This window comes from Arachis stenosperma, chromosome 5 (genome assembly GCF_014773155.1).
Source record: "Arachis stenosperma cultivar V10309 chromosome 5, arast.V10309.gnm1.PFL2, whole genome shotgun sequence".
Classification (NCBI taxonomy): domain Eukaryota; kingdom Viridiplantae; phylum Streptophyta; class Magnoliopsida; order Fabales; family Fabaceae; genus Arachis; species Arachis stenosperma.
This window is the reverse complement of record NC_080381.1, coordinates 9,575,309-9,600,554: the sequence shown is the minus strand read 5'-3', so window position 1 is coordinate 9,600,554 and position 25,246 is coordinate 9,575,309. Positions and strand designations below refer to the sequence as shown.

The 25,246-nt window shown below is 33.9% G+C and overlaps 2 protein-coding genes across 3 annotated transcripts; one reads left to right on the top strand and one right to left on the bottom strand.

The window, feature by feature from the left end:
• The first annotated feature begins 2,574 nt into the window (after window positions 1-2,574).
• On the top strand, window positions 2,575-14,752 carry LOC130981620 (uncharacterized). Its single transcript, XM_057905196.1, has 24 exons — window positions 2,575-2,990; window positions 4,352-4,461; window positions 5,056-5,221; window positions 5,325-5,425; window positions 5,571-5,643; window positions 5,738-5,873; window positions 6,075-6,235; window positions 6,397-6,521; window positions 6,601-6,700; window positions 7,382-7,478; window positions 7,901-7,952; window positions 8,088-8,189; window positions 8,283-8,429; window positions 8,572-8,734; window positions 8,814-9,044; window positions 9,633-9,799; window positions 10,082-10,210; window positions 10,477-10,594; window positions 10,716-10,911; window positions 11,068-11,179; window positions 11,251-11,405; window positions 11,965-13,381; window positions 13,531-13,725; window positions 13,955-14,752. Exons 1-24 carry the CDS (start codon window positions 2,858-2,860, stop codon window positions 14,423-14,425), a joined length of 4,857 nt encoding a protein of 1,618 aa, XP_057761179.1. The 5' UTR covers window positions 2,575-2,857; the 3' UTR covers window positions 14,426-14,752.
• A 203-nt stretch (window positions 14,753-14,955) lies between these two features.
• Window positions 14,956-19,237, bottom strand: LOC130981621 (uncharacterized). Of its 2 annotated transcripts, none has more exons than XM_057905197.1 (11): window positions 19,054-19,237; window positions 18,796-18,936; window positions 18,349-18,444; window positions 18,163-18,279; window positions 17,603-18,022; window positions 17,209-17,507; window positions 17,033-17,132; window positions 16,880-16,939; window positions 16,673-16,756; window positions 16,450-16,566; window positions 14,956-15,681 (listed from the first exon to the last, which is right to left on the bottom strand). In XM_057905197.1, exons 2-11 carry the CDS (start codon window positions 18,859-18,861, stop codon window positions 15,391-15,393), a joined length of 1,650 nt encoding a protein of 549 aa, XP_057761180.1. In that variant the 5' UTR covers window positions 18,862-18,936; window positions 19,054-19,237; the 3' UTR covers window positions 14,956-15,390. The 2 variants fall into 2 exon arrangements, with proteins under 2 accessions (XP_057761180.1, XP_057761181.1); XM_057905198.1 differs by having other exon boundaries at window positions 14,958-15,681; window positions 18,349-18,441.
• Window positions 19,238-25,246: the final 6,009 nt, after the last annotated feature.

Genomic DNA, 25,246 nt, shown 5'->3' with positions numbered 1-25,246 from the left:
AAGCAATCTGGATGAATGTGGTATAATCGTCTTACTGAGTATCTGGCAAAAAATGAATTCAAGAATGATTATATATGTCCATGTGTTTTCATAAAGAAATCTGCATCTGGATTCATTATAATTGCTATGTACGTTGATGATTTAAATATCATTGGGACTCCTGAAGAGATTCCAACAATTATAAAAACTCTAAAAGAAGAGTTTAAGATGAAAGATCTTAGAAGGACTAAATTTTGTCTCGGCCTGCAGATCGAGCATATAAAAAATGGGATCTTTATTCATCAAATAACATACACAGAGAAGATATTGAAAATATTTTATATGGATAAGTCACATCCCTTGAGTACTCCAATGATCATAAGATTTTTGAATGTGGAAAAGGATCAATTCCATGCTAAAAAAGAAAATAAAGATATTCTTGGTCTTGAAGTACCATATCTTAGTGCCATTGGAGCGCTAATGTATCTTGCTAATAATACACGACCTGATATATCATTTGCCATGAATTTACTAGCAAGATATAGTTCCTCTCCAACCAGAAGACATTGGAGTGGAATCAAACAAATTTTTCGATATTTTCATGGAACGGTTAATATGGGATTGTTTTTCCTTATGGATCAAAGTCACAATTAGTTGGCTATGCAGATGCTGGATACTTGTCTGATCCACATAAAGGGAGATCTCAAACAGGATACCTGTTCACATATGGTGGTACAACTATATCATGGAGGTCCACAAAACAGACGATTGCGGCATCATTTTCTAATCATACTAAAATACTAGCGATACATGAAACTAGTCATGATCCAATATATTCTGTCATCATGTGGACTGATTGATCATAAGATAGCTTCAACTGTCTTGTTTGAAGATAATACAGCATGCATTGCTCAACTTAAAGGCGGATACATCAAAGGTGATAGAAGAAAGCATATTTCTCTCAAATTCTTCTTCACTCATGATTTTCAAAATCAATGGACAATTGATATCCAACAGATCCGCTCAAGTGACAATCTGACATATTTATTTACAAAGTCACTCCCAAAATCCTCCTTTGAAAGATTGGTACATGAGATTGGGATGCGCTGATTTCGACACATTAAGTGATGTCGACAAAAGGGGGAGACTGTACTCTTTTCCTTGGTCAATTTTTTTCCAATTGGGTTTTTCTTGACAAAATTTTTAATGAGGCAGTCCCCATCACAATGGATTTTGTACTCTTTTTCCTTCACTAATATTTTTTCCCAAATGATTTTTCTTTAGTAAGGTTTTAACGAGACATAATCCTAAATGGTCATTCAAGGGGGAGTGTTGTAATAAAAATGTGAGATGGATGCCCATTAATGATATGGGCGGTTGAAGTTTTCAAGAGAGAAGTTTGAAGACCAACTTTTAATAAAGGTTGAATTTGTACAACTATAAATAAGGCTTCATAGCCTTACGTACAACACACATAAGCAATAAAATATTTCCTTCTCTCTCTTTTACTATAATATTCTTCACTTTTATGCAGTACTAATAAACTCTCTATCTTTTATCTCTATGGGATTTTAAGTTATAATATTTATAATATTAGCAAATAAATAAACTACTTATATTATAGTGAGATAAGAGCATATTTATATTTCTTTGTTTTATATTTATTTCTCTTCCTTATTTATTTTATAACATCATGCGCCTTTCTTCTCTTTCTTCCTTTTTCAGGTTTGGAGTGGAAGGGTGTATCATACAAATTTTCACTCTAAATTTAAAATATAAAATAATTTTTAAATAAATTATAATAATATTTTAAGTTTTTAATATATAAATATTTAAAATATTTTTTATTTTAATAATTAATAATATGTATTATTTTTAAATTTATTTTAAAAATACATGTTAAGAATAAAACTGGATATGCTGATACGTGATGGTATTTATGTGTGTTCAAATATGTTTAGAGAAAAATTTTTTATTTTTTATTAAGACACGATTGGACACAAAAGACATGCGTGTCGGATGAATGTCTATTAATGTCGTGTCTAAAATGTGTCCGACACGTAGAAACGACAAATAAAAAAAGTATTTGTGCTTCCTAGGTGTTGTATAATATGAATAATCTCAACGTTAAAGAAACTTATTTAAGGATTTGCTGCTTCATGCATAAGGTAAGATTCGAATATAAATTAGTGAATTAACTACTAGACTAACCCAAATTAATTCAATAATGTAATTATTTTACTCTTAGTTAATTTGAAACTGAGTTTTTTTTTTTCTTTTTGTCAAGTTTTTTTTTTTTTTGGTTTCCCACGGTATCCCCCAACCCGGCAGGCCAAGGACTAATCCGCCGCGGTACTGAGCTCCATTTAAGGGTTTGCCGCTGGCCAATGGGTTGCTGCATGCACAAGGCGGAAACCCTTAATTATTAAACCCAGTACACTTTTAAGTAAGGACTCTGGGAAAATTGGGCCGAAGGCGATACATTTTGTGAAGCCTCTGCTGACTGCTGGATCCAAATTTCAGCCCATGGGCCTACAGGATCATATCAGCCCACTACTAGGCGCCAGTGTTGGACTGTTGGCGATGGTCATTCCTGCATCATTTCTTCTTCGTTCTTCCCATTTTTCAACCTTCTCCCCCGGTTTGAATTTGGAGTGGTTTTTGCTTCTGCTCTGCGATCTGCAATACCTCGTTGTTCCAATTCCATTTCAGTTACAGTACAGATCGTCGTTCCGATTCCAAGCTCACGTAGCATCTGTACTGAACTTCGAGCAAGATCTGAATCCTCTTGATCCCGTTCCCTTATGGGAATCCGCAATTTAACGATGGAGTTGTATTAGATGTTCTGAGCTTGGCTTCCAAGAACCGAACCGGATCCATGGAGTGGACAACGTTGCAGCATCTGGATCTGCGCCATGTAGGGCGTGGCGTCAGGCCTCTGCAGCCTCATGCTGCCACCTTCCATCCTTACCAGGCGCTCGTCGCCGTCGCCATTGGAACCTACATCGTCGGTCAGTAACTACGCACCATCGCTCCCGCTCTCTCTTGTATTTTGCTTTTTTTTTTTTTAATTATGGAACCTTAGATAATTTTGTAATCGGATAAGTTCTATGTTGTTGGATCGTTGCTTGTTGAGCTGTGATTGAAGATGAAATTCGGTTCTTATTATGATTGTGGATCAGAAGTTACGAGGATGTGCGTGGCATAAGCTACTTATGCTCCTGAATTGATCTGTGTTCAAGCTATAGTGTAGTTGATTTTGTGCTTCAGCCTTGAACCGAACTGTACTTCCTAGCTTATAAATTTAAGTAAACCAAAACTAAGCCATGGTTCTTAGTTTTTATTGGTTCTTATTAGCTGATGAGTTGGTATGGCTTCGCCTATTCTTATCTGAAGCATTATCAATCATTCTTCTTGAAGCTTGTTTGGAGCTGGAGCAACTGATTATGATTACTTTAGAAATTTTTGCTTGAATTATATCCATAGTGGTGGATGATAATTCTACTCATCACTCTATTTAGAATACTAGGTCCTCACCTTGAGTTTTTGTGCCATGTAATTCTATTTATATCCCTTGACTCAGTTCCCCCAAAAGCATGATTCAAGCCTGCATGTCTCCAACTTGTCAATTTGGAGTCAACTATCAATCTTACTTCTGAAATCTAAGACTTAACATGGATTTTTATTCTCGTGATTTTTTTCATGGTTTAATGTTTTAATATAACCTCTCTCTTTTTTCCCAGTCCTATTTCAGATGTTGTTTTTCATTCTGTTAGGAGTATTTTCTTGTATGATATGAGATAGCAGCATCATTTGATCCATGTATGATCCTACTTAGTGGAAAAGGTTTTGTTGTTTTTTTTTTTGTCATTTCATGCTGTTTTGGAGCATTTAATCCTTCCGTTACATTAATCTCTCCCCAAGAATAAAGAAACAAATACATATGAAGCAATGCAACATATGCACAAGTTTAAGATTACGTTTGCTGTTTTAGATTTAGTGCTTCAGTTATGAATAAGCTGTGTCCGATTTGACTTCTCAAGCTAGCCTTTAAAGTCATTGTTCAGTGTTGAATTAAAAAACCTATCCAGAATTAGGCGGATGTGCCAGTAATTTGTAACTACTATGACAGAAGTGCTAGATTTATATTGCTAGATTTATTCATAAAGCTTTTGTATTTGAAGGTATGTACCAATAAAAACAATATTTTATTATTGCATGGCATATGAGCCATCGATTTCCCAAGTTAATTCTTTTGAGTTGATTGTGTGGAGTAGTCTTACCTTTCTTGTGTGCTGTTTCCTTCCCCTGCTATTTTACATTCTTTTGGCGATTTTTCCCTTACTTATTTGTATGCTTTCCATATATGCAGAATTTGATGCGTTAACAGGAAGCAAGATTTCTGCTCTTGACATTGGCGCACCTGTTGTCCGTATGTCTTATAGTCCTACAAGTGGGCACACTGTGATTGCAATCCTTCAGGTTGAGCCTAGTAAACTTTGCTTGGTTGCTTATGTGGATAAAGATAGGTGTAAACTATAGGTTTCAAACTAGGTGGATGAATGGAGGAGTGCTTCAACCGTTATTTGTGATAAAAGATAAAAAGCACCTCCCAAGCTTCAGGAAAAAATTTACCACACAATTTTGTGGCAGCGACCATGTGGGACGAAGTGTTGGATGATATAAAGACTACAAAATAAATTTTAATCTTGCAGATATCAGGATATTGTATTGGACTAGTGAATATACTAAACAAGTTAGGATTAAGAATACATGCATTAAACAGAGTTTGGATACTGCTTTTTGTGTAAAAATGGTTGTCTCATCTTAGGTTATATGGAAAAGGCTTGTACATGTCCTATTAAAACAGATTATGCGCAGGGTGGTTCAATAGCTAAAAGGTAGAACAAGACCGAGAAAAACGGGAAAGCTATATGGTTCACAGTGTCGTACTCTTTTATATGTTTGAGAGCAATTCTTTCTGAATATAGTGTCTCTCAATCCTGTTCTGTACTCTTTTGTATGTTGTGACTGTGAAGTTTCTTATACTTACAACTGTTGGATTTTTATCTGTAGGATTGTACACTACGAACTTGTGATTTTGACCTAGAGCAAACATTTGTATTGCATTCACCAGAGAAAAAGACAGACCAAATTTCTTCTGATACAGAAGTCCATATGGCTTTAACCCCACTACAACCTGTTGTGTTTTTTGGCTTTCATAAACGAATGAGTGTGACAGGTTGGATGTCTGGTTTCTATCTCTGGAGATAGATATGTTGTTGTCAATAATTTGATACTTATGTAACAATTTTGTTGCTTTGTCTGTTTTTGCATAAATGAAGTTGTTGGAACTGTTGAAGGTGGCAAAGCACCCACAAAAATAAAGACAGATTTGAAGAAGCCTATTGTGAATATTGCCTGTCATCCCCGCCTCCCTGTTCTGGTAATATGTTTAATTATATATAGTTCTATTTTTCTGGAGGTTCATCTTATTTATATTTCTGCTGCAAGAAAGATATAGTTATGGGTCTTTCTTCTAGTGCTACTTCAAACATTTCCTTCTTGACTTAATTGCTTTTTTGTTTTAGTATGTTGCTTATGCAGAAGGTCTGATTCGAGCATATAATATTCACACCTATGCCGTTCATTACACTCTACAACGTGAGATAATTTACCATGCTTCCTGTTCCTGCTGATGTGGTTTATATTTCTCTCATCATAACTTTAGTTTTATTACTTATTGTTTTCTCTCCAGTTGATAATACTATAAAGCTCAATGGAGCTGGTGCATTTGCATTTCATCCAACTCTCGAATGGATTTTTGTTGGTGATCGACGTGGTACACTTCTGGCATGGGATGTATCAACTGAGAGACCTAATTTGATTGGAATGTGAGTGGCTGTAATTTACCTATGATTGATGTTTTCTCATTCTGTAACTGAGCAACCTAGGGTAATAGTTATGCTCTCTTTTGCATTTGTTTTTCATTTTTTTTTCCAGCCAGTTGTTGGCAATGTTTAACATGAGGCTTGTAGTTCCTGTTGCTCTTGTTCTTGACTTTGGATCTGTGCATTTTATTGTTGCTATTTCAGAACACAAGTTAGCTCACAGCCGATAACATCAGTTGCTTGGCTAGCCTTGTTGCGTTTACTTGTAACAGTAACGAGGGATGGGAATTTGCAAGTTTGGAAAACACGGGTTATAGTTAATCCTAACAGACCTCCTGTGCAGGCAAATTTTTTTGAGACTGCCGGTAGCTATCTTAACTCTTACTTACTGACTGTACTCTGTATTTCCTCTGTTTTTGAAAGCGTGTTGCCTATATTAATTGTATTCGAAGTTTTCTGTTGCTTCACTATTCTGTTTTTCATTTCAGTAAATTTGGTTTCTAACAAATACTACTTTCTAATGCAGCAATTGAATCACTGGATATTCCTCGCATTCTTTCGCAACAGGGTGGAGAAGCAGTGTATCCCTTACCACGGATTAAAACTTTAGAATTTCATCCAAAATCTAATTTAGCAGCACTAGTGTTTGCAGTTACGTGTGACCTTACACTTTTTATCTTTTGCTTGCAAGTAAATATAGTAAATATAAATTTGGTGTTCATTTTATCAGAACGTACCAAGTGGAGATCCTTCTAAAAGTAAGGCCACATCCAGTAGAGAAGGGAGAAAGCAACTTTTTGCAGTTTTGCAAAGTGCACGGGGATCGTCAGGTAATTGTTTTTATTTAGCTGGAATCACAGTTAATGTCCTTAGTATTTCAGAATGTTTGCTATTTGAATTTTGAAGAAATAAAAACTTCTACAATTTGTGTTTGGTATGTTTTCGACTATACTTCCACTTGTCATTATGATGCTTCATAATATTCACTGAGCTTTCATGTTTATTTTTTTTGTGGCATGTGATTTATCCCCCCCCCCCCCTCTTTTCTTCTTACCTTTCATAATATTCTATTTAATTTCCTTTTAGTGCACAATTTTATGTAATGTCTTCACAACAACAACAAATCATTAGCCCATTAGTTGAGGTTGACTATATGGATCAAACAATGCTATTGTGTCCAGTCACGGATCATGTCTGTACTTATTCTGATTCCTCCTAACTAGATGCTCGTTTGACCTTCTCTCAACATGTCCAAACCACCTAAGGCTGTGCAATGTCTTCAATTGCAAGGCTTAATTTAGTCATTTAAATTTCTATCATGTATGTTTGTATCTATGTGTATATATACTCATTTGTGATGCACATATTTGTACTTATTTTATGAAGTTATTGTTGCATGCTGTGTGTTCTCTTTTGCTTCTATTAGAACCATGCATGTCATGTTTATTGAATATTTGCCTTTTCTCCGTCTATTCCTTTCCACATATGTTAATAGTAGAATTGCTATGCAGCATCTGTGTTAAAGGAAAAATTGGCAGCCTTGGGATCCTCTGGAGTTTTAGCTGATCATCAGCTTCAAGCTCAACTACAAGAACATCATCTGAAAGGGTGAGTTGGCATTTGAAATTAGGTAGATGAAAATAAGCCACCTGAACTATATAGAAAAATGGGGCTTGAATTCATTCGGTTAATTATATGATTTCACTCGAATGCCCCCAATGTTTTTGCTTTGATTTATGGTCATGAAGGTTGATTGGGTATATACTGAGTAGCATATATCTGAAATTGTACTTGGTATCTGTTCCTGCTTGTTAGATTTTGTTGTGACAATTTGGTAATATTAGTGTGTCACTATGCATATCATGCTGCTTCCAATGGGATTGAGTCCTAACTAACTAGTTCGAGTTTTGAAACCATTACAAATACTTTTGCAACTCAATATTGATTATTTTCTCCTGCCATTATATAGTACATGAAGCATGTGACATGTAATTATCTTATGCCGTCATTGACAATCTCACTCCTTCCAGCCATGGTCATCTTACGATATCAGACATTGCAAGGAAAGCTTTTCTTTACAGTGTATGTTACTTTCATATTTTTTTGTCTTTCTTATAAGCCTCAAGTCAGAAGGATTCAATTGCTTACCTGAATTCTGATCATGAAATTTGGTGGATGCTGTTGTATATGTTCCCTTACTCCACCTTGTCCTTGTAGCATTTCATGGAAGGCCATGCAAAAAGTACTCCAATATCTCGCTTGCCCTTGATCACTGTTTTAGATACCAAGCATCACCTGAAGGACATTCCAGTTGTCCAGGTATGATCCCTTTGGCGATCTGATTCTGGTACTTGATTGCTTTTCCTTACTTCTTTTGGGTTCATTCTACTGATACAATTTATGCACTGCCAGCCATTTCATTTGGAGCTAAATTTCTTTAGCAAAGCAAACCGAGTTCTTCATTATCCTGTCAGGGCTTTCTTTGTGGATGGACCAAATCTTGTGGCACATAATCTCTCATCTGGATCTGAGAGTATCTACAGGAAGCTCTATAATTCGGTAAGTGGAGAGTATAGTATATTTAACATGTATCTTGTCCCTGTAAGTTGTATAGATTTGTGTAGATACTATCATTCCTGTGTGTGTTGTAAGTGAGAAGGAATCCTGCATTCAACCTTCTAATTCTTATCCCCTTGTATAGATTCCTGGGAACGTGGAGTATTATGCAAAATACTTGGTTTACAGTAAAAAGCAACGCCTGTTTCTTATAGTTTACGAATTTAGTGGTGCTACAAATGAAGTTGTGCTGTACTGGGAAAATACTGTGGCAGAGACAGCAAATAGTAAAAGCAGCACAGTGAAAGGTACTTCCACATGTGGGATGTATTTCTTTTCTATTGCTGGTCATGCTTTATGTGACATAATAATTTGATTGTCTTGTAGGTCGAGATGCAGCATTTATTGGTCCCAATGAAAACCAATTTGCCATTCTCGATGATGACAAGACAGGGTTGGCATTGTATCTTCTACCAGGAGGGGCCTCGCAGGATCCTAAGGAAATTGAAAAAGCTTTCCAGGAAGACCAACCTGCAGAAACTAATGTTGGCTCAATTCGTGGTCCTACGCCATTTCTGTTTGAGACTGAAGTTGATCGGATCTTTTCTACTCCATTAGGTACTTGAGTACACTGTTTGTATGCATGGGATCTATTGACAATGATATTAATAAACATTTTACACAAATGAATTACCATTTAGGATATGAATTTTCACAAACTCCTTAATTGGACTAAAATTTCACAAAATCCATTATTTTAATAATTCCTTTTAAACTATTGATTTTATCTGCTACAAGATCACCTTTTTGTCCCCCATTTGGGGCTTAACAAAAGGTCCGATTAAGGGTGTTCTCTTAGCTGAAACCTAAATGGATATTGGTGTGTCACATGTTCTTGTTTGTTAGGTCTTGAACGTTTACTGTCTGTCTCATCCTCTTCTGTTCATTCTTATCTTAATCAAATTTCTTTTTCTATAAAAGTAAATGTATTTAGTGTTAAAATAATTATATTTTGTCCTAATAATATTTAATCATATTTTGGCAGTTGAATTTATTAAATTATTATCTAGACAAAAATCATTAACCATAACTGTGTCTTAATATGGGGTCAATAGATCCCTTTATACCCATAAACACATTCATTATGCGCTTAGCAGTAGTTTATTGTTAGGTATAAAATACTGAAAATTGTCCTTTTGGTTGTAGATTCAACTTTGATGTTTGCTACTCATGGGAACCAGATTGGATTAGTAAAGCTCATACAAGGATACCGCCTTTCAACTTCAAATTCAACTTCTGATGGTCACTATATATCAACCAAGGGTGAGGGCAAAAAGTCAATCAAATTGAGAAGACATGAGATTGTACTGCAGGTACTGTTCAAAACCATGCTTATTTAATTATGAACTACAAACTTAGAGCGTGCTCTGTTGTTATAACAGTGAAAACCTTTTTGTAATTTGCATAAAAAAAATAAAGTTCTTTTGTATCACTCACAATGAGAATGCAACTTTTTAATCCTTGCCTTCCTTCATAAAAGTCCTCAGTTCTAGTATTATTTGTTTTCGAAAATACATATATAAAAAAAAGTGTTATTAAAGGGCCCTGATTATGGTTCTGATTGGTAACAGATCATTTTTGTTCAAATTTGACAGGTGCACTGGCAAGAGACTCTTAGGGGACATGTTGCAGGAATTTTAACAACACATAGAGTTCTTATAGTTTCAGCAGCTCTCGATATACTTGCAGGCACTTCTACAAATTTTGACAAGGGACTTCCTTCAATATCCTTATAATTTGTTTCTTACTTTCTTTTATAAAGTTTAAAACTAACCATTTATTCACATTTAAATTAGCCCAGATAACATGAATGAGAAAGTGGAAAATAAACTGTACTCACTTGCACTCAAAGCCAGGAATTCTGTTGAAGATAATTTTCACTGTGTTCTTTATTTATACCTTTCCACTTTCTTCCTACTTGGCTGAGCAGACCTTAAATTGTACTTGTCATGTGGATTACCTTGCTTTTAAAGCCTTAACTGTTGCCCACTTTAGATCACTCTTATGGGTTGGACCTGCCCTTCTTTTTTCTACTGCCACTGCTATCAGTATACTTGGTTGGGATGGGAAAGCTAGGACTATCCTCTCAATTAGTATGCCTTATGCAGGTAACTGTTACTGCATGCTGGGATGTCATTGTAGCTTAGCCATCTGCTTTGGATGTTTTATTCTGTCAAAATATTGTAGGGTATTGTACTAATGATTTTTTTTTCTTTTGATTTCTCACAGTCTTGGTTGGTGCATTGAATGATCGATTGTTGCTTGCTAGCCCCACAGAAATAAATCCCAGACAGAAGAAGGGGGTTGAGATTAAAAGCTGTCTTGTTGGTCTTCTTGAGCCTCTTCTCATCGGATTTGCTACAATGCAGCAAACTTTTGAGCAGAAACTTGACTTGTCAGAAATACTATACCAAATAACGTCAAGGTTTCCTTCTCTACCACATATGTATTAGGACATCCTTAGGAAAAATCTAGCTTCTTTCTATATCTCATAAAGTTTTAGACATAAAGTTGTGTTTTTACATTTCTTTATCATGAAAGTTGGTAATGGCTAATACTGTAAATTATTATATGTATGAAGGTTTGACAGCCTGCGCATAACACCAAGGTCTCTCGACATCCTTTCCAGAGGTTCTCCAGTTTGTGGAGATTTGGCAGTGTCATTATCCCAATCAGGTCCACAGTTCACCCAGGTAATGATGAAATTCTTCTGTCCTGCCATTTTAGTTATGGCCTATCTAATCTTGTTGAGGTGCGACCTTAGGTGATGCGAGGTGTCTATGCTGTGAAAGCTCTAAAGTTTTCCACTGCTTTATCTGTTTTGAAAGATGAATTTCTGCGTTCGAGAGATTATCCACGATGTCCTCCTACATCGCATTTATTTCATCGGTTCAGGCAGTTGGGTTACGCATGTATCAGGTAGGTTGACTAGCAAATTTTATTGTACATATGATAGTCTCTTTATACCTCTCCAAACTAATAACCACTGAAAGTATGCTCCATTAGCTATTACTTTTCTTTCAATATTGCTTGTGTTTGGTTCTACTTCATTGTCCCAGTCAATAGTTAATTGCTGATGCATAAAAGTATATATTGCATCTCCTCAATAATTATATTTTCATAATTGTTTTTTATTCTTGTGTGAATTAATATAGCAAGAGTGTGAATGAACTAGAGCTGCCTAACATATAGGTTGATTAACTCATTATCATGTTACTACGAGCCAAAAGCCAATGATAGATAGATTTTAACAAATTTTATCATTATTTAATTATGCTAGACCTCATATAACCAATATGATAATTTAAAATAAAGGATTCATATGTCAAGAACTACTTATTCAAGCTGGAGCCCACAAACAATAAGACATTAACCCTAATATTCTAGCAGTGCCCGTACTATTGATGGTACTTTAATTACATGGTAGTGTGATATAGAAATTTTTGCCCACACTTTTGTAATTTGAGATCTCTTGCAGGTTTGGTCAGTTTGATAGAGCAAAAGAAACCTTTGAAGTCATAGCTGATTACGAAAGTATGCTTGATCTGTTTATATGCCACCTGAATCCAAGTGCCATGAGGCGCCTTGCTCAGAAGTTGGAAGAAGAAGATCTTGATTCAGAATTGAGGCGATATTGTGAGAGGATTTTACGAGTTCGATCTACTGGATGGACACAAGGCATATTTGCTAACTTCGCCGCAGAAAGTATGGTTCCTAAAGGACCTGAATGGGGTGGTGGAAACTGGGAAATTAAAACCCCTACTACTGCAAAGGATATACCTCAGTGGGAGCTTGCTGCTGAGGTAACACCATATATGAAGACTGATGATGGTACAATTCCATCTATTATTGTAGATCATATTGGAGTGTATTTAGGCTCAATTAAAGGAAGAGGAAACATTGTAGAGGTAAGGGAAGATAGCTTGGTTAAATCCTTCATCCCAGCAGGTAATGATGTTAAAGCAAATGGTCTTGCATCCTCCATTGAATCCATGACTAACCAATTGAAGGGGGTTGAAAATTCCAAAGGTGATTCATTAATGGGTCTGGAAACCCTTAATAAACAGATTGCCAGTTCCTCTGCTGAACAGGCTAAAGCAGAAGAAGAATTTAAGAAATCCATGTATGGAGCTGCTGCTGATGGTAGCAGCAGTGACGAAGAAGGAGCATCAAAAACCAGAAAAATACGTGTTAGAATCCGAGACAAACCCATTTCCTCATCTACAGTGGATGTCAATAAGCTTAAAGAAGCCACTAGTAAATTTAAACTTGGTGACGGGTTAGCTCCGTCAAGGAGCAGGGCATCATTAAGTGGTGGGAGCCAGGAGTTTGGCCAGATTTCCTCCCTACAAGCTCCTGCCGGCATGGTTGCACCAGCCGGAACGGCTGCTTCTGTTTCAGCTGCTGGTGACCTGTTTGGTACCGATGCATTGACTCGGCCAGAACCAATTTCACAGCCAACTACGGGGGCCGTAGGTGGAGGACTTAAGGCAGGACCTATTCCAGAGGACTTCTTTCAGAATACCAGGGATTCCCTGCAGGTTGCTGCAACATTGGCTCCTGTTGGGACATATCTCTCCAAATTTATCCAAGGGAATGACAGCAGCAGGACTCCTAGCCAGGTTAATGCTTCTGGAGCTGATTTCAGCCGTCAAGGTGCTGTTCCCCCTCAAGCTGGTCAACAACCTGTTGTTCCAATTGAATCTATAGGACTTCCGGATGGTGGTGTCCCACCACAACCCTCAACTCAGGCTGCAGTTATGCCCCAATTGCAGCCACAGACATCAATTTCCACCCAACCTCTTGATCTTAGTGTACTTGGAGTACCAAATTCTGCTGATTCAGGAAAGCCTTCTCAAGCTAGTTCTCCACCTTCTACTGTACGACCTGGACAGGTATAAATATATACATGATAGCCATCCATATAGATGTTGAATGACCAACACTTTTAACTAGAGTAAAAACCATTTTAGTTCCAGTTTCCTATTGTTCAGCAAGTACGGTTTTCCATTATTTGTTTCCAATCTCATGACTCCCGTGTCAGGTTCCCCGAGGGGCTGCTGCTTCAGTATGCTTCAAGACTGGACTGGCTCACCTTGAGCTAAATCATCTCTCGGATGCGTTGTCTTGCTTTGATGAGGCTTTTCTTGCACTGGCTAAAGAACAATCCCGTGGAAGTGATATAAAAGCTCAGGCAACAATCTGTGCTCAATACAAGATAGCTGTCACTCTTCTTCAGGTACTGTCATCATGCCTCAAATCATAGAAACATAGATAGAATGAATGCATTCTGACCAAAATAACAAATTAGATAAATGAACTGTTTCCATAAGACATCATTACCATCGTGGTAGTTTTCCTTGACGTTGATGCTTGTTGTTTAATTAAGAAAGCAATGGGAGCAGTTTACCTCCTACCTTAACAATCATTTATTTGTCCACTTCAAATAGCTTTCTTCATGAATGCAGGAAATTGGACGTCTGCAAAGGGTCCATGGTCCTAGTGCAATCAGTGCAAAAGATGAGATGGCAAGACTTTCCCGCCATCTGGGCTCATTACCTCTTCTGGCTAAGCACAGAATAAATTGCATTCGAACTGCCATCAAACGAAACATGGAGGTGCAGAATTATGCATATTCCAAGCAAATGCTCGAACTGCTGTTCTCTAAAGCACCTCCAAGCAAACAGGATGAATTTAGGAGCCTGATCGACTTGTGTGTTCAGAGGGGCTTGACCAACAAGTCCATTGATCCATTGGAAGACCCTTCGCAATTCTGTTCTGCTACTCTAAGCAGGTTGTCGACCATTGGATATGATGTATGTGATTTATGTGGAGCCAAATTTTCAGCCGTGACTGCCCCTGGATGCATCATCTGTGGAATGGGAAGCATCAAAAGATCGGATGCAACTGCAGGACCAGTTCCTTCGCCATTTGGTTAAGTAACTAAGACGTGTGATTATAATTCTGTAAACATGTATCACTAGTAAAGCTGAAAGCTGTTGTAAAGAGAAGCAAAACTGGTTGGAAAAAGCTCGTAATCTGGGAAAACCACAGTTCTTCCATTTTGTATACTTCTTTAGTTGTGTGATTAGTTGTGGTTTCGGCTCCTGCCGCCTTTTCTTTTGGTTTAAACTTTTTTTTTTCCCTTTCAATTTTGCGAATCATGATGTGTGATTGATTACGCATTTTCTGTAATTATGGAGAGTTGTCTCCAGTAATTCTAACATTCATTCTTCCTTGAGATAGAAAGTGTTATTGAGCGCGATTTTATCAGTAATATATTCATTCGGGTAAACAAGACATCATCTTTCATTCTTTTGTGCAGAATTTAATTCCTCTTTTAATGAAGTGTCGCTTAAAGAACAACTTTTTTTAGCGATATCGTTGAAAAGGGTCTTGGATTGACGGTGCGTGGTTGACCGTTCCCATCTGTGGTTGCCTTCGTCTATCGGTCTGTATGTAAAATGTTGCACTATTTACATTTATTCAAGTGAATCAGTGAGTTAACTATTAAATTGGTACGTCTATTTTGCTTTTAGACTCCTTAAAACGCATAATGAAATACCACAGCTCTTAAAAAGTAAACGGGAAAGTTGTATGCATGAGAACGGTAGTTGAAAAGCAAACAGAAGGTGGCACTTGCCTACCTACACAAATGTTTTATTAGATTAATAACTAGAGTGATGCAAGCTCATACACCCTTAACGTTTAACCACACTTACGCTTATTACTCGAACTGCCTATAAAAGCATTACAACTAATCCCAACTGCAACATCCTAAAGGCCAAAAACCCTTTACTAAATAAATAAAAAATAAAAAGGTTACATGCTTTTGAATCTGTACTTTCTATGTGAACTATCCAATGTACAAAAATCCAGAAATGTTGGAAGAGTGTAACAAGTGTTAATGGTGTAAAAGCAACCTGAAACGGAAGTCATAGGGCATGACTTGCACCGAATGTGTTCCCCTTCCGCCAAGGCATTCAATTGCTTCCTTTCTGAGTTCAAAGGGTAGTTGGAGGCACACCCAATCCACCAATGACGTCATGTCCTTTGCAAAGTCAAGTAAATACCAGTCCAGTAACTTTGGTATCATTAGCTTCTTTGTCTTCGTAATCCCAACTGACGCCTCCAAATAATCCCTCTTTGCTGCTTCTAACTCATTTTCTATCTCTGATGCTGTGTACACCCTCACCTTCACATCAAAATAACATACATTTTGTTCAATCAATTCACCCAACCAAGCAAATATATTCAAAAGGAAAAGTGTTTGCCCCACACGTGACATCTTTGGTCTGAAGGTCATATCTTGTCAGACTAGTTGATCACATGCTAAGAGTAAGTCAGCCGGCCATTGCTTTAAAAGGAAATAAAAGATTTTTTCTTTTAACAATCCTAGTGTGAACTTTTTGTTTTTGATATTGGAGTAGCAACGGTATTTTTTCAAAATATGGGTTTTCAAAATGTGGGTTGATAGGATGTTATTCTCAAATGTGAAACCGTTTAATTAGATAAACAAAAATCGGACCGTCTGATTTGTGAGAAGTACAGAAATTGAACCGTCCGATTTGTGAGGATAAAGAAATCGGACCGAGTGATTTGTAAAATTGGACCGAGGGATTTGTGAGAGTACAGAAATTGGATCGAGGGATTTTTGTTAAAAAAAATTAAAAATTTTGAAGTATAGAAATCGGACCCTCCGATTTGTGTATCTTCCACACTTTTAAAAAATACTAAAAATAACAATATTAAGATACATCACTACTTTTACTTCCATATACAAAAAAAGAGTCATCATCGTGTATAAAATATATATTAAAATATAAAATACATATTGAAAATAAATTAAACAATACATATTTTTTGTATATGTCTATGACATTTTTTTTACAACATGATCCAATAATGAAAGAAGATGCATAAAGTCATAACAGGATTGTGTTGTAAGCTGAGAGAAACATACCGCAGGGGAAGACCAGCTTCCACAGGAAAGTGCAAAGGTAACTAATGGCTCAGACCATTCCAACCCAAATATGCTTCGTGCTTGCATCTCATCATTCCTTGCAGCTTTTGGGCACGTCTGTCCCATTTACCAAATATCAGAATTCAAGTCATCATGCATTGTAATCTACAAAAGCATCACCAACAAAATAGCATAGGAAAAAGAAACCAAAAACTATACTTACAAATTTGAGGTGATAAGGTAGTCTCAAGATGAAGTGCTCTATTGTGATTGCATTGAACAATTGGCCCCCAACTATTATTCTTGCCTAACATAATAACCATTTTATAATCTTAGTTAATTTGATCAAACCAATGCTTTGGTCTAATATGCTATAGAATACTGTTGGAAAAGTAAATGTAGGGAATATTTGATAGATCACTGTCTGTACCTTCTGCATTAGTGCTACAACCATTTCAGGGCTTTCAGGAATGCCATGCTCTAAATATGCCTACACAACATTCAAGCCAAAAAACATTATGCTGATTATCTTCAACATGTTACATAGGCTAAGATATTAATGATATCAAATTATATATCTTACATTCAGCATGCAGGAATTATATGTGTTTATCCAGAATGCAAGCTTCTCTTGATGAGTAAGACCCTTCAATTTCACAGAAGCAAGCTTCCCAAGTAGAAACCTGAACAAGCTTATTAGATTAGAGGAACATAACAACCAAGAAGAGCTAGTAAGTAGTAACCCTTTATATAACTTACTTTAATCTGTGGATCAGAAACACTGCATTTGTTGTTCGGTTGAGATCAACATTGGAGGCTTTAATCTCACACAGATTATTGTATGCACCAACATCTCTTCTTGTTTTGGAATCTGAACAGATACCATAAGGATCATTCAACTGTTCCTTTTCCTTGCCAATTCTCAAAAATATGCTACACAAACACTTGACAAGATCCTCTGAAACTCTGTTGGGTGTGCTATCAACTTCCGGTGCCTTATCGTCCGACGAACTTGAGGAACTCTGTGCTCTTTCTTGATCTACTAATCTCCACTCTAACTAAACACCCGGAAAAACAAATCATTGAACAATCATCTCTCATAATACTCATTCAGTTATCCAGATAACAATTGAACAAAAATACTATTTAGTACCTGCAACTTTAAGTGATCCACACATTTCTCAGATGATTGCTGTTTCATTGGAGATTTCCTTACTGGAGTAATCACTTTAGCAGCCTTCTTTTCTGGAGATTGCTTGCTCTTCACAGGGCTATGAAACAACTTATTCTCCTTTCCTCTTCCCTCCTCCGAGACGGATGATAACGAATCTTGTTTCATATGAAATGGTTTTCCATTGGGACTAGCTGATGAATTAAGCTCACATTGGGACAAAGATTTTGACCTTTGATGTTTGGAATTGTTATCAATTTCGTCACTGGAATTTTCAGGATTCCTCTTAGAGGAACTGTAAACAGCTTCCTGATATAAACCTTGTCTGAAACTCACAACTTGTTCTTCTAATCGAACCACTTCCTCTTCTAATACTGCTACCTCAGCCACAAGCTCCAATGTCTATAAACAAAAGGACAAAACATTACTTGTAATTCATTTTCAATGCAACACTACAAACAATCTATGTATGTAAGAAACCATATTACATTGCTCAAATTTGTGTTCTAGTAAGGAAAAGATGAAGGAATGAATGGACTAACATATGGAGGGAGATAAGGAGGAAGGCGTGGAAGAGATCCCAAAGGTCTTGTGAAAGCTCTTTCTAATGCTCTATGCACATTCTCTTCATGTCTCAGCTTTCTCTTCAACTTATCAACCTGTTAAGTTTGAAAACATTAATTTACTGAATGTACTGAAAATTCATTTCACTAATAAGTTATCCATACATCTTGTATCAAAGCCATTTTCCTTTCTCGATTCGATCGACGCCCATTTTTCTGTGCAGGCATTGCTTTGCTCCCTCTACTTTCCATCTTGTCCTGCTTTGCACATTCAGAGATAGAATCTTTGAAAAGCAGCAAAAAGAAAGAACTAGCTAGAGTCTCTGATATGTTTCTTATGACAAGTAAAAGAACCAAGCTTCCACTTTCCAGATTCGGATAATATTCAAAAGAGGAAGAGAAATTCTATCTGCCTACTACAGTTAAAGTAGTTTAAGCATTGAAATCAAAACTCTTTTGGGAGCTTTTAAGCTATGTAACCGTAAGAATAATGTTTTCTTGTAGTAACCTACACCTCATATGACAATTTTCTTCTTAAGATCTTGCAGTAAGAGAACAACGAAAAGTAGAAGAAAAAGAATGTAGAGGAAGAATGTAATGAATGAAATGTACTTTGCGACCATCATTGAAAGGAGCTTTCATTGCCTGAAGAGTGGTGCGTGCTCTGTTGTTATTCATCTGCTATACGAATGCCACTTTTTCAGAAACCGAGGAAAAAAAAAAAGAACAATGCAATCCTTATAGGCTATGGCACTGCAAAAAAAAAAAGGCCAAAAACATGTGAGAAAAAGAACGGATTTTGTGTGTGTGTCTGATAAAAAGTGAAACTTGCAACTCAATAAACAATAATAGAAAGCAGCAGATACAAACCGAGAGACCCTTTTGGAGACAGAGTTACAGAGAAGCAAACTCAGAAAGATTCATTTTCATACAATTCATAAAGCGGGAAACTTGGAAGAAGGAGAAGCAGACACAGCAATAACAAGTGCCAGCTTCTTCTGAGAGTATAATGAGCTTGGTTTATAGTATTTATATATATACACATATATATATGAAATTTTAGATTCGTGTGAAATCTAATATTATAGGTACTTGTGGATCCACCACTAATAATATAGATTCTGTTCACCAAAAAATGCTTCTACAGGATAAGGGAGTGGACTGACATGGAAAATTCTTAAGCCTTATTTATATTTATTAAATATATTCTCTTTTTCGTCTTGGTGCTATTTTGCAAGGCTTATTATCTTTGTTTGATATAGAAGTTTTTCATATGAAATTATTAGTTTGCTACCCATATTTTAGAATGGACTCAAAGTGGAAGAAATAAAAGTTGTATTAGAAAGGAAACAAAAGATAAAGGGTGCACTTTTCATATCATAGTGTGAAAGTGAGTGCTATAAACTGCTTATTCTCTTTGTGTCTGTTGCTAATATTGCTAATTGTTTTTCATTTTCTATGATCTAATGTTATTCACTTATTTGTACATTTAAAATTAGAAAATAGCTTTAGGATTCACTATGATTTTAGAGTAGGCCAAGTGAAAAGTTATTAAAGATTAATGAGATTGAAAATGTATTCCATGTGGCACTAATAAAAGGAGAGAAAAATAAAAGCTAAAGAGATAAATATGAAACTTTTCCAATTGAAAACTTTGTGCAAACTTGCCTATTACAACTTTTGAATCATTGAGCATTATTGATCCTTTGAAAGAGAAATGAAGGGGAAGGATTTTTAGGTTTTTTACTCAACTTTATTTAAAGCAGAGGATATCTCACTATTTAATGAGTTCTAAATTCTAATCATTATGTTAACGACTAGTATTTAGCATAATTTGATTCATATAAGCAACTAAAATGAAGCAAAAATCAATAAGAAATTCCGCATGTTGCACATGTCAATTATATTAGTTATAAACTATATTAATAATTACTAATTCAAGCAATCTAAGAAGTTTGCCATTGTAATACTTAATCATTTTCAAGTTTTTAATATTAAATAGTTGTTAAAGAATAAATAAAATTCCAATAATAATAATAAGGGGAATGAGTGGAGGCATGTGATCACAACTAAAAAGCTTAATAGTGAAAGGTAGTGTCCTCAAGTAGCAGACAGACTCAAGAATAGTTTATTCACATAATAATCCATATTTATGGATCATAAAGCGGACCATTAATGAAGTTGATACATGTTTTCCATTTCCAAATTGATTCTATCTAAGATCTGATTCATAGCTTATTCAAAGAGCATTAACTAAATACATATTTAATTATTAATTGTGAGCCAAAGAACGTGATAAAGGATTTAGGGTCGTTTGGAAACTTTAGAAGTAATTTTTTTTAACTTTTGACTTATGAAAAATAGTAGTATTAATGTTTGGTGCAATTTTTAAAATTAAATTGCAACTTTCTAAGAAACTATTTAGGAGCTTATAGAGAAGTTAAAAAAGATGACTTCTCTCATAATATTTCTACTTTTCATCACATTTCTATAAAATAAGCATTTTTAGAGTTAAAAATCCAAACATAAAATAATTTATTTATAAGTTACTTTTAACAGAGTTATTTATTGTTTAAGTTATTTTATCAAAATAAATTTAATTAAGTTGATTACCAAAACTGAGTCTTATTAACCAGTGTTATTTATTATTAATAGACTTTTATTAAAGACATTAATTAAGATATCTAATTAACTATTAAGTATTACTTTGATAAGAAAAAAAGAGATGCAATAACGTTGAACTATTTTAATAATAAGTAGCTAGAAGTGAATGGAAGGAATTTATAAAACTAAATACAAATAATTGGAGACATAAGATTAAGATGCAAGCAAGTGTGGACTTGATTCTGCCAAGTTCAGAGATGGTACAATATTTTTTTATTTTAATTAATTAGATTAGTACGTTAGATTCTGAACTACTATTAATACGACGGATTAACAATAATTGTCAAAGGATATCCCTGAAAATGTGTTCCATTTCAGTGTCTTTGCTTCTAAAAACGACACAAATTGGAAAGGACAGAAGAAAGAAGGGAAAGAGACCAATGTCATAGACTTGTTCCAATAATGGCAGTGAAAGAAAACAAACAACACACACCTTCACTCTCCATAGAACACACCCTATATATATTTAATCAATTAATTAAGAAATGAAAAGTTAAAAGTGCAAGTAAATAAGGTGGGGGCTTGATGCAGAGACATTCCCAATGCATTAGAGACAAATAATTATTTTGAGTTAAATGACAACTCTAATAATTACCATGCATGCGTGATTCATACGCCTTCATTCTCACTCTCATATAGACATATATATACTCCCTTTTTAATATAGTATTTTGAGTAAAGTGATAAATATTTTATATATGTCATAAAATTATTCATCTTAAAAATTTAATATGAATGGTTATATTTATAAGAATTTTTTTTAGATTTGTTTTATCTTTGTATAGACCTTTTTTTTCTTTTATTTATTTTATGTTATCTTTTTACTTGTGAAATTTGAATATAAAATTCTGATATCATATCATAAAATCACTGATCCCAAAAATAAAAAAAAAACAACATAAATAATTATATCTATAATATGATAAATTAATCCTTAAAAAAATACTAATAAAGTAAGCAGATACTAACTTTAAATTAGCCTCTATAATTATATTAAAAAATTTTAATTTTATTAATATTTTTTTGTTTAAAAATTAATTTATCTAAAATATAAATTTTCAATAATTTATTTATCACTTTATTCTAGTATTTTATTTTAAAACTTTTTTAATATACTAAAATAAAAGTGATAGTATTATTAATATTAATTAATAGTAATAAGAATAGATAATACCCAAGTCCCCAGGCTGTGTTTGTATATGTGTGAGTGTCATAATTATACCTACCCACACATGTTACTCTCTCTACATACTACTCACTCATCATGCCACTCCCATATACATATACATCATTGTTTTTTCTTACTCATTTTCTCAATGTCATCCACTAATTAATACATGCACCATGTGTACAACTCGCTCGCATTTTTATTTTATTCTTTTCAAGCTTATCTTTTATTTAATTAAACATAGGAAAAACGGATGAATGATGAGGTTTAATTTTTAGTAATTGGAACAAATTAACATGACCCGGTAGTCTTTTATATATTTATATTTATTATAATGTAAATATATTTTTATAGGTTAATAAAATTTCTAGGTTCAAACATAGAATATTAGGGGTGTTATCGGTTCGGTTTTAGACTAAAAATCAATCGAATTGATCTATTTAATTTTTAGAGAGTACTAACCAATTAGTTTGTTATCTGCACAACAATCGAATCAAATCGAACCGAATCAAAAGCGGTTTGGTTCAGTCGGTTTTTCAGTTTTTAAATCCTAACTAATAGAAAATTAATTTCAGTAAAATGATGTTCAAAACAATTAATAAACTGAAATAACATTACATTACATTCAAATTCAACACAATTTCAACTTATTCCAACAACTAAACATAAAACATTGCATTACTAAGCCACATCTTCGGTTCGGTTCAGTTTAATTTGGTTTCTGCCGAGCCAATCAAAAATCAAACCGATCTTATCGGTTTAATTCAAAAAAAAAAACAAAAAAACTAATTTTTTCAATTTTCTATTCGATTGTTGTAAATTTTGGTTCGATTTTGCGGTAAATTTCGGTTCAGTTCAATAACTTACATCCCTATAGAATATATAATATTATAAGGCATGTACATATATCGTGGTCTATCTAGAATATTTGAGTTAAATATGAATGTGATGGTAGAGAAAGAGTAGAAGGGTATGCTTGGCTGTATATGTGTGTAGGGATTAATTATATTTCCTTTATTAGTATTAAGGACATTACCATTGGGTACCCATCTTCTTCTTCTTCACTATCTAATTAACCTTTGAAAGTGAAATGTCTATCATTTCGTATTTCTTTACCCTTTTGTCGAGTACCCTTTGAAAAGCTTTTCAATTTATAGTTCTTTATTTTGGTTACATAAGTTTGTAAATTATACTTGTCATATTAATATTGTGTGTAAGATTAAGATTATGGACAATGAACTTTTGACATTTTAGTAGATTATCTCTACCTTTGTCACATTAACATTTTGGTCAAATTTTCATTTTATAAATTCTTCTAAGTTCCAATGTTAGTTACATCAACTATCATCAATTTTTTTAATTGCTTTTAGATTACCATTCAAATAATAGATATGAAATATAATTACTTATATTGATACAAGAATATATAATTAGAGGTTTGTTCTAAAATATTTTTTTTATTTGTTTTACATTTATAGAATATAAAAATTAAATACTAAACTATAAGAAATTCAGCACACGGACATTTAGCAGCGGTTTCTAGAAACCACTGCTAAATAGAATCTGGCAGCGGTTAGTGTGCGAGATTTCGAAGAGGCTACTAAAAACGTAATATTTTACAACAGTTTTACTTTAACCGCCGCAAAATAACGACTAAACAAATTATGTTTGATGAGCTTTTTGCAACGGTTTTCTCTCAACCGCTGCAATATAATTTTAACTTGAAATTTTTTGTTTAAACATTGCTTGTTATAATATAGTTACAATGATTATACAACTTTAACAAAATAAGTAAAAATATTGCTAAGATTAAAATATTTTTTTAATAATATTTTTTACTTTTTGTTTTCAAATTAAAAGTTGTCTTTGAATATTAAAAAATGTTAGTCACGATAATGATAGATAATGTTTTATGTATTTATTGTATCGGTAAAAATAAATTTAATTTCTTATTGTTATATGTTTCTGGTTTCTAGAAAGAATATGCGAGAAATGCAGCTTTTGAATTGGTACGTAATGTGTAAGAAGAGAAAGATTGTCCAATGCAGAAGGAGGGTACAAAATAAAGTGGGGCACGCCAGCACCATAGAATTTTGTAGTAATAGCCTAATAGGTCATAGCTGTGATCGTAATCCATGGAAGTGAGTAGTGAAGCCATAAGCATAAAAGTAGAACCACGACATCTTTATTTTGTTGCCATCCATCAAAAGTGAAATGACACAGCTATTTGCACATGACACACACCTCTTTCATCCACTCATTTCTTTCACCCTACTTATCAAAATATCTCTCACAATTCACAAATATATATATATATATATATATATATGGTTTGATTTAGTTACCTACCTAACTAAATGTAATTCAAAACAAAGAGTAAAGTAAGTTTCTTGTCTCTTCATAAAATATTTTTTTATTTTAATTCTTATAAATTTTTATTTTGGTTTTGGTTGAGTTAAATTTACAATGTCTTTATTTTAGCTTTGCTATTCCATTAAGTGTGATATGAAAAAAAAAAAAGAAATGTTTGAAAAACAATAAAAATTAGTCTAAAATTGTTTTATTTGTCATTCATTAATTATTTTTGAAATAAATACATAATATTAAATATAATAAGTATGTGATTTTAGAAGTTATATACATAAATTATAAATGTTAAGTTAAATAAAATAATTTTATATTATTGTCTCTATAGTATTACTAAAAATTAATACTTAACGGAATAAACTAATGAGATGACAAAAATAAAAATATTTTAAATTTTATTTGACTAAAAGAAAATATTTATAGAAATCAAAACAAGAAACAAAATTATTTAAGTTTCCTTTTACTCTTTAAAATGTCTTTATGTAAAAAGATCATAATTAAAAAGTTAGATAATTTGACATGGTATTTATTTTAATAAAAATATCTATGTAAAAATGATATTATGAATTATTAGATAATTAAACATGTTTGACTGAACTATACCGTTTATAATATTATTTTCATATGAAGATATTTTCATAGAAGTACCTACCATTTAATATATTTGACAGCTTGATGTTAAAGCAAAAAGTAAAATTTTGGTAAAGAGTAAAAATTATTTTTTAATAAAAAATTCACCAATAAGAATTTATCATGTGCAATACATATATTCATTCCAATAAAACCTTTACTCCTCACTAATTTTATTTTTCAAAAAAAAATTCTCCTTAATATAACAAATATTCATATTATATTTATTACCCT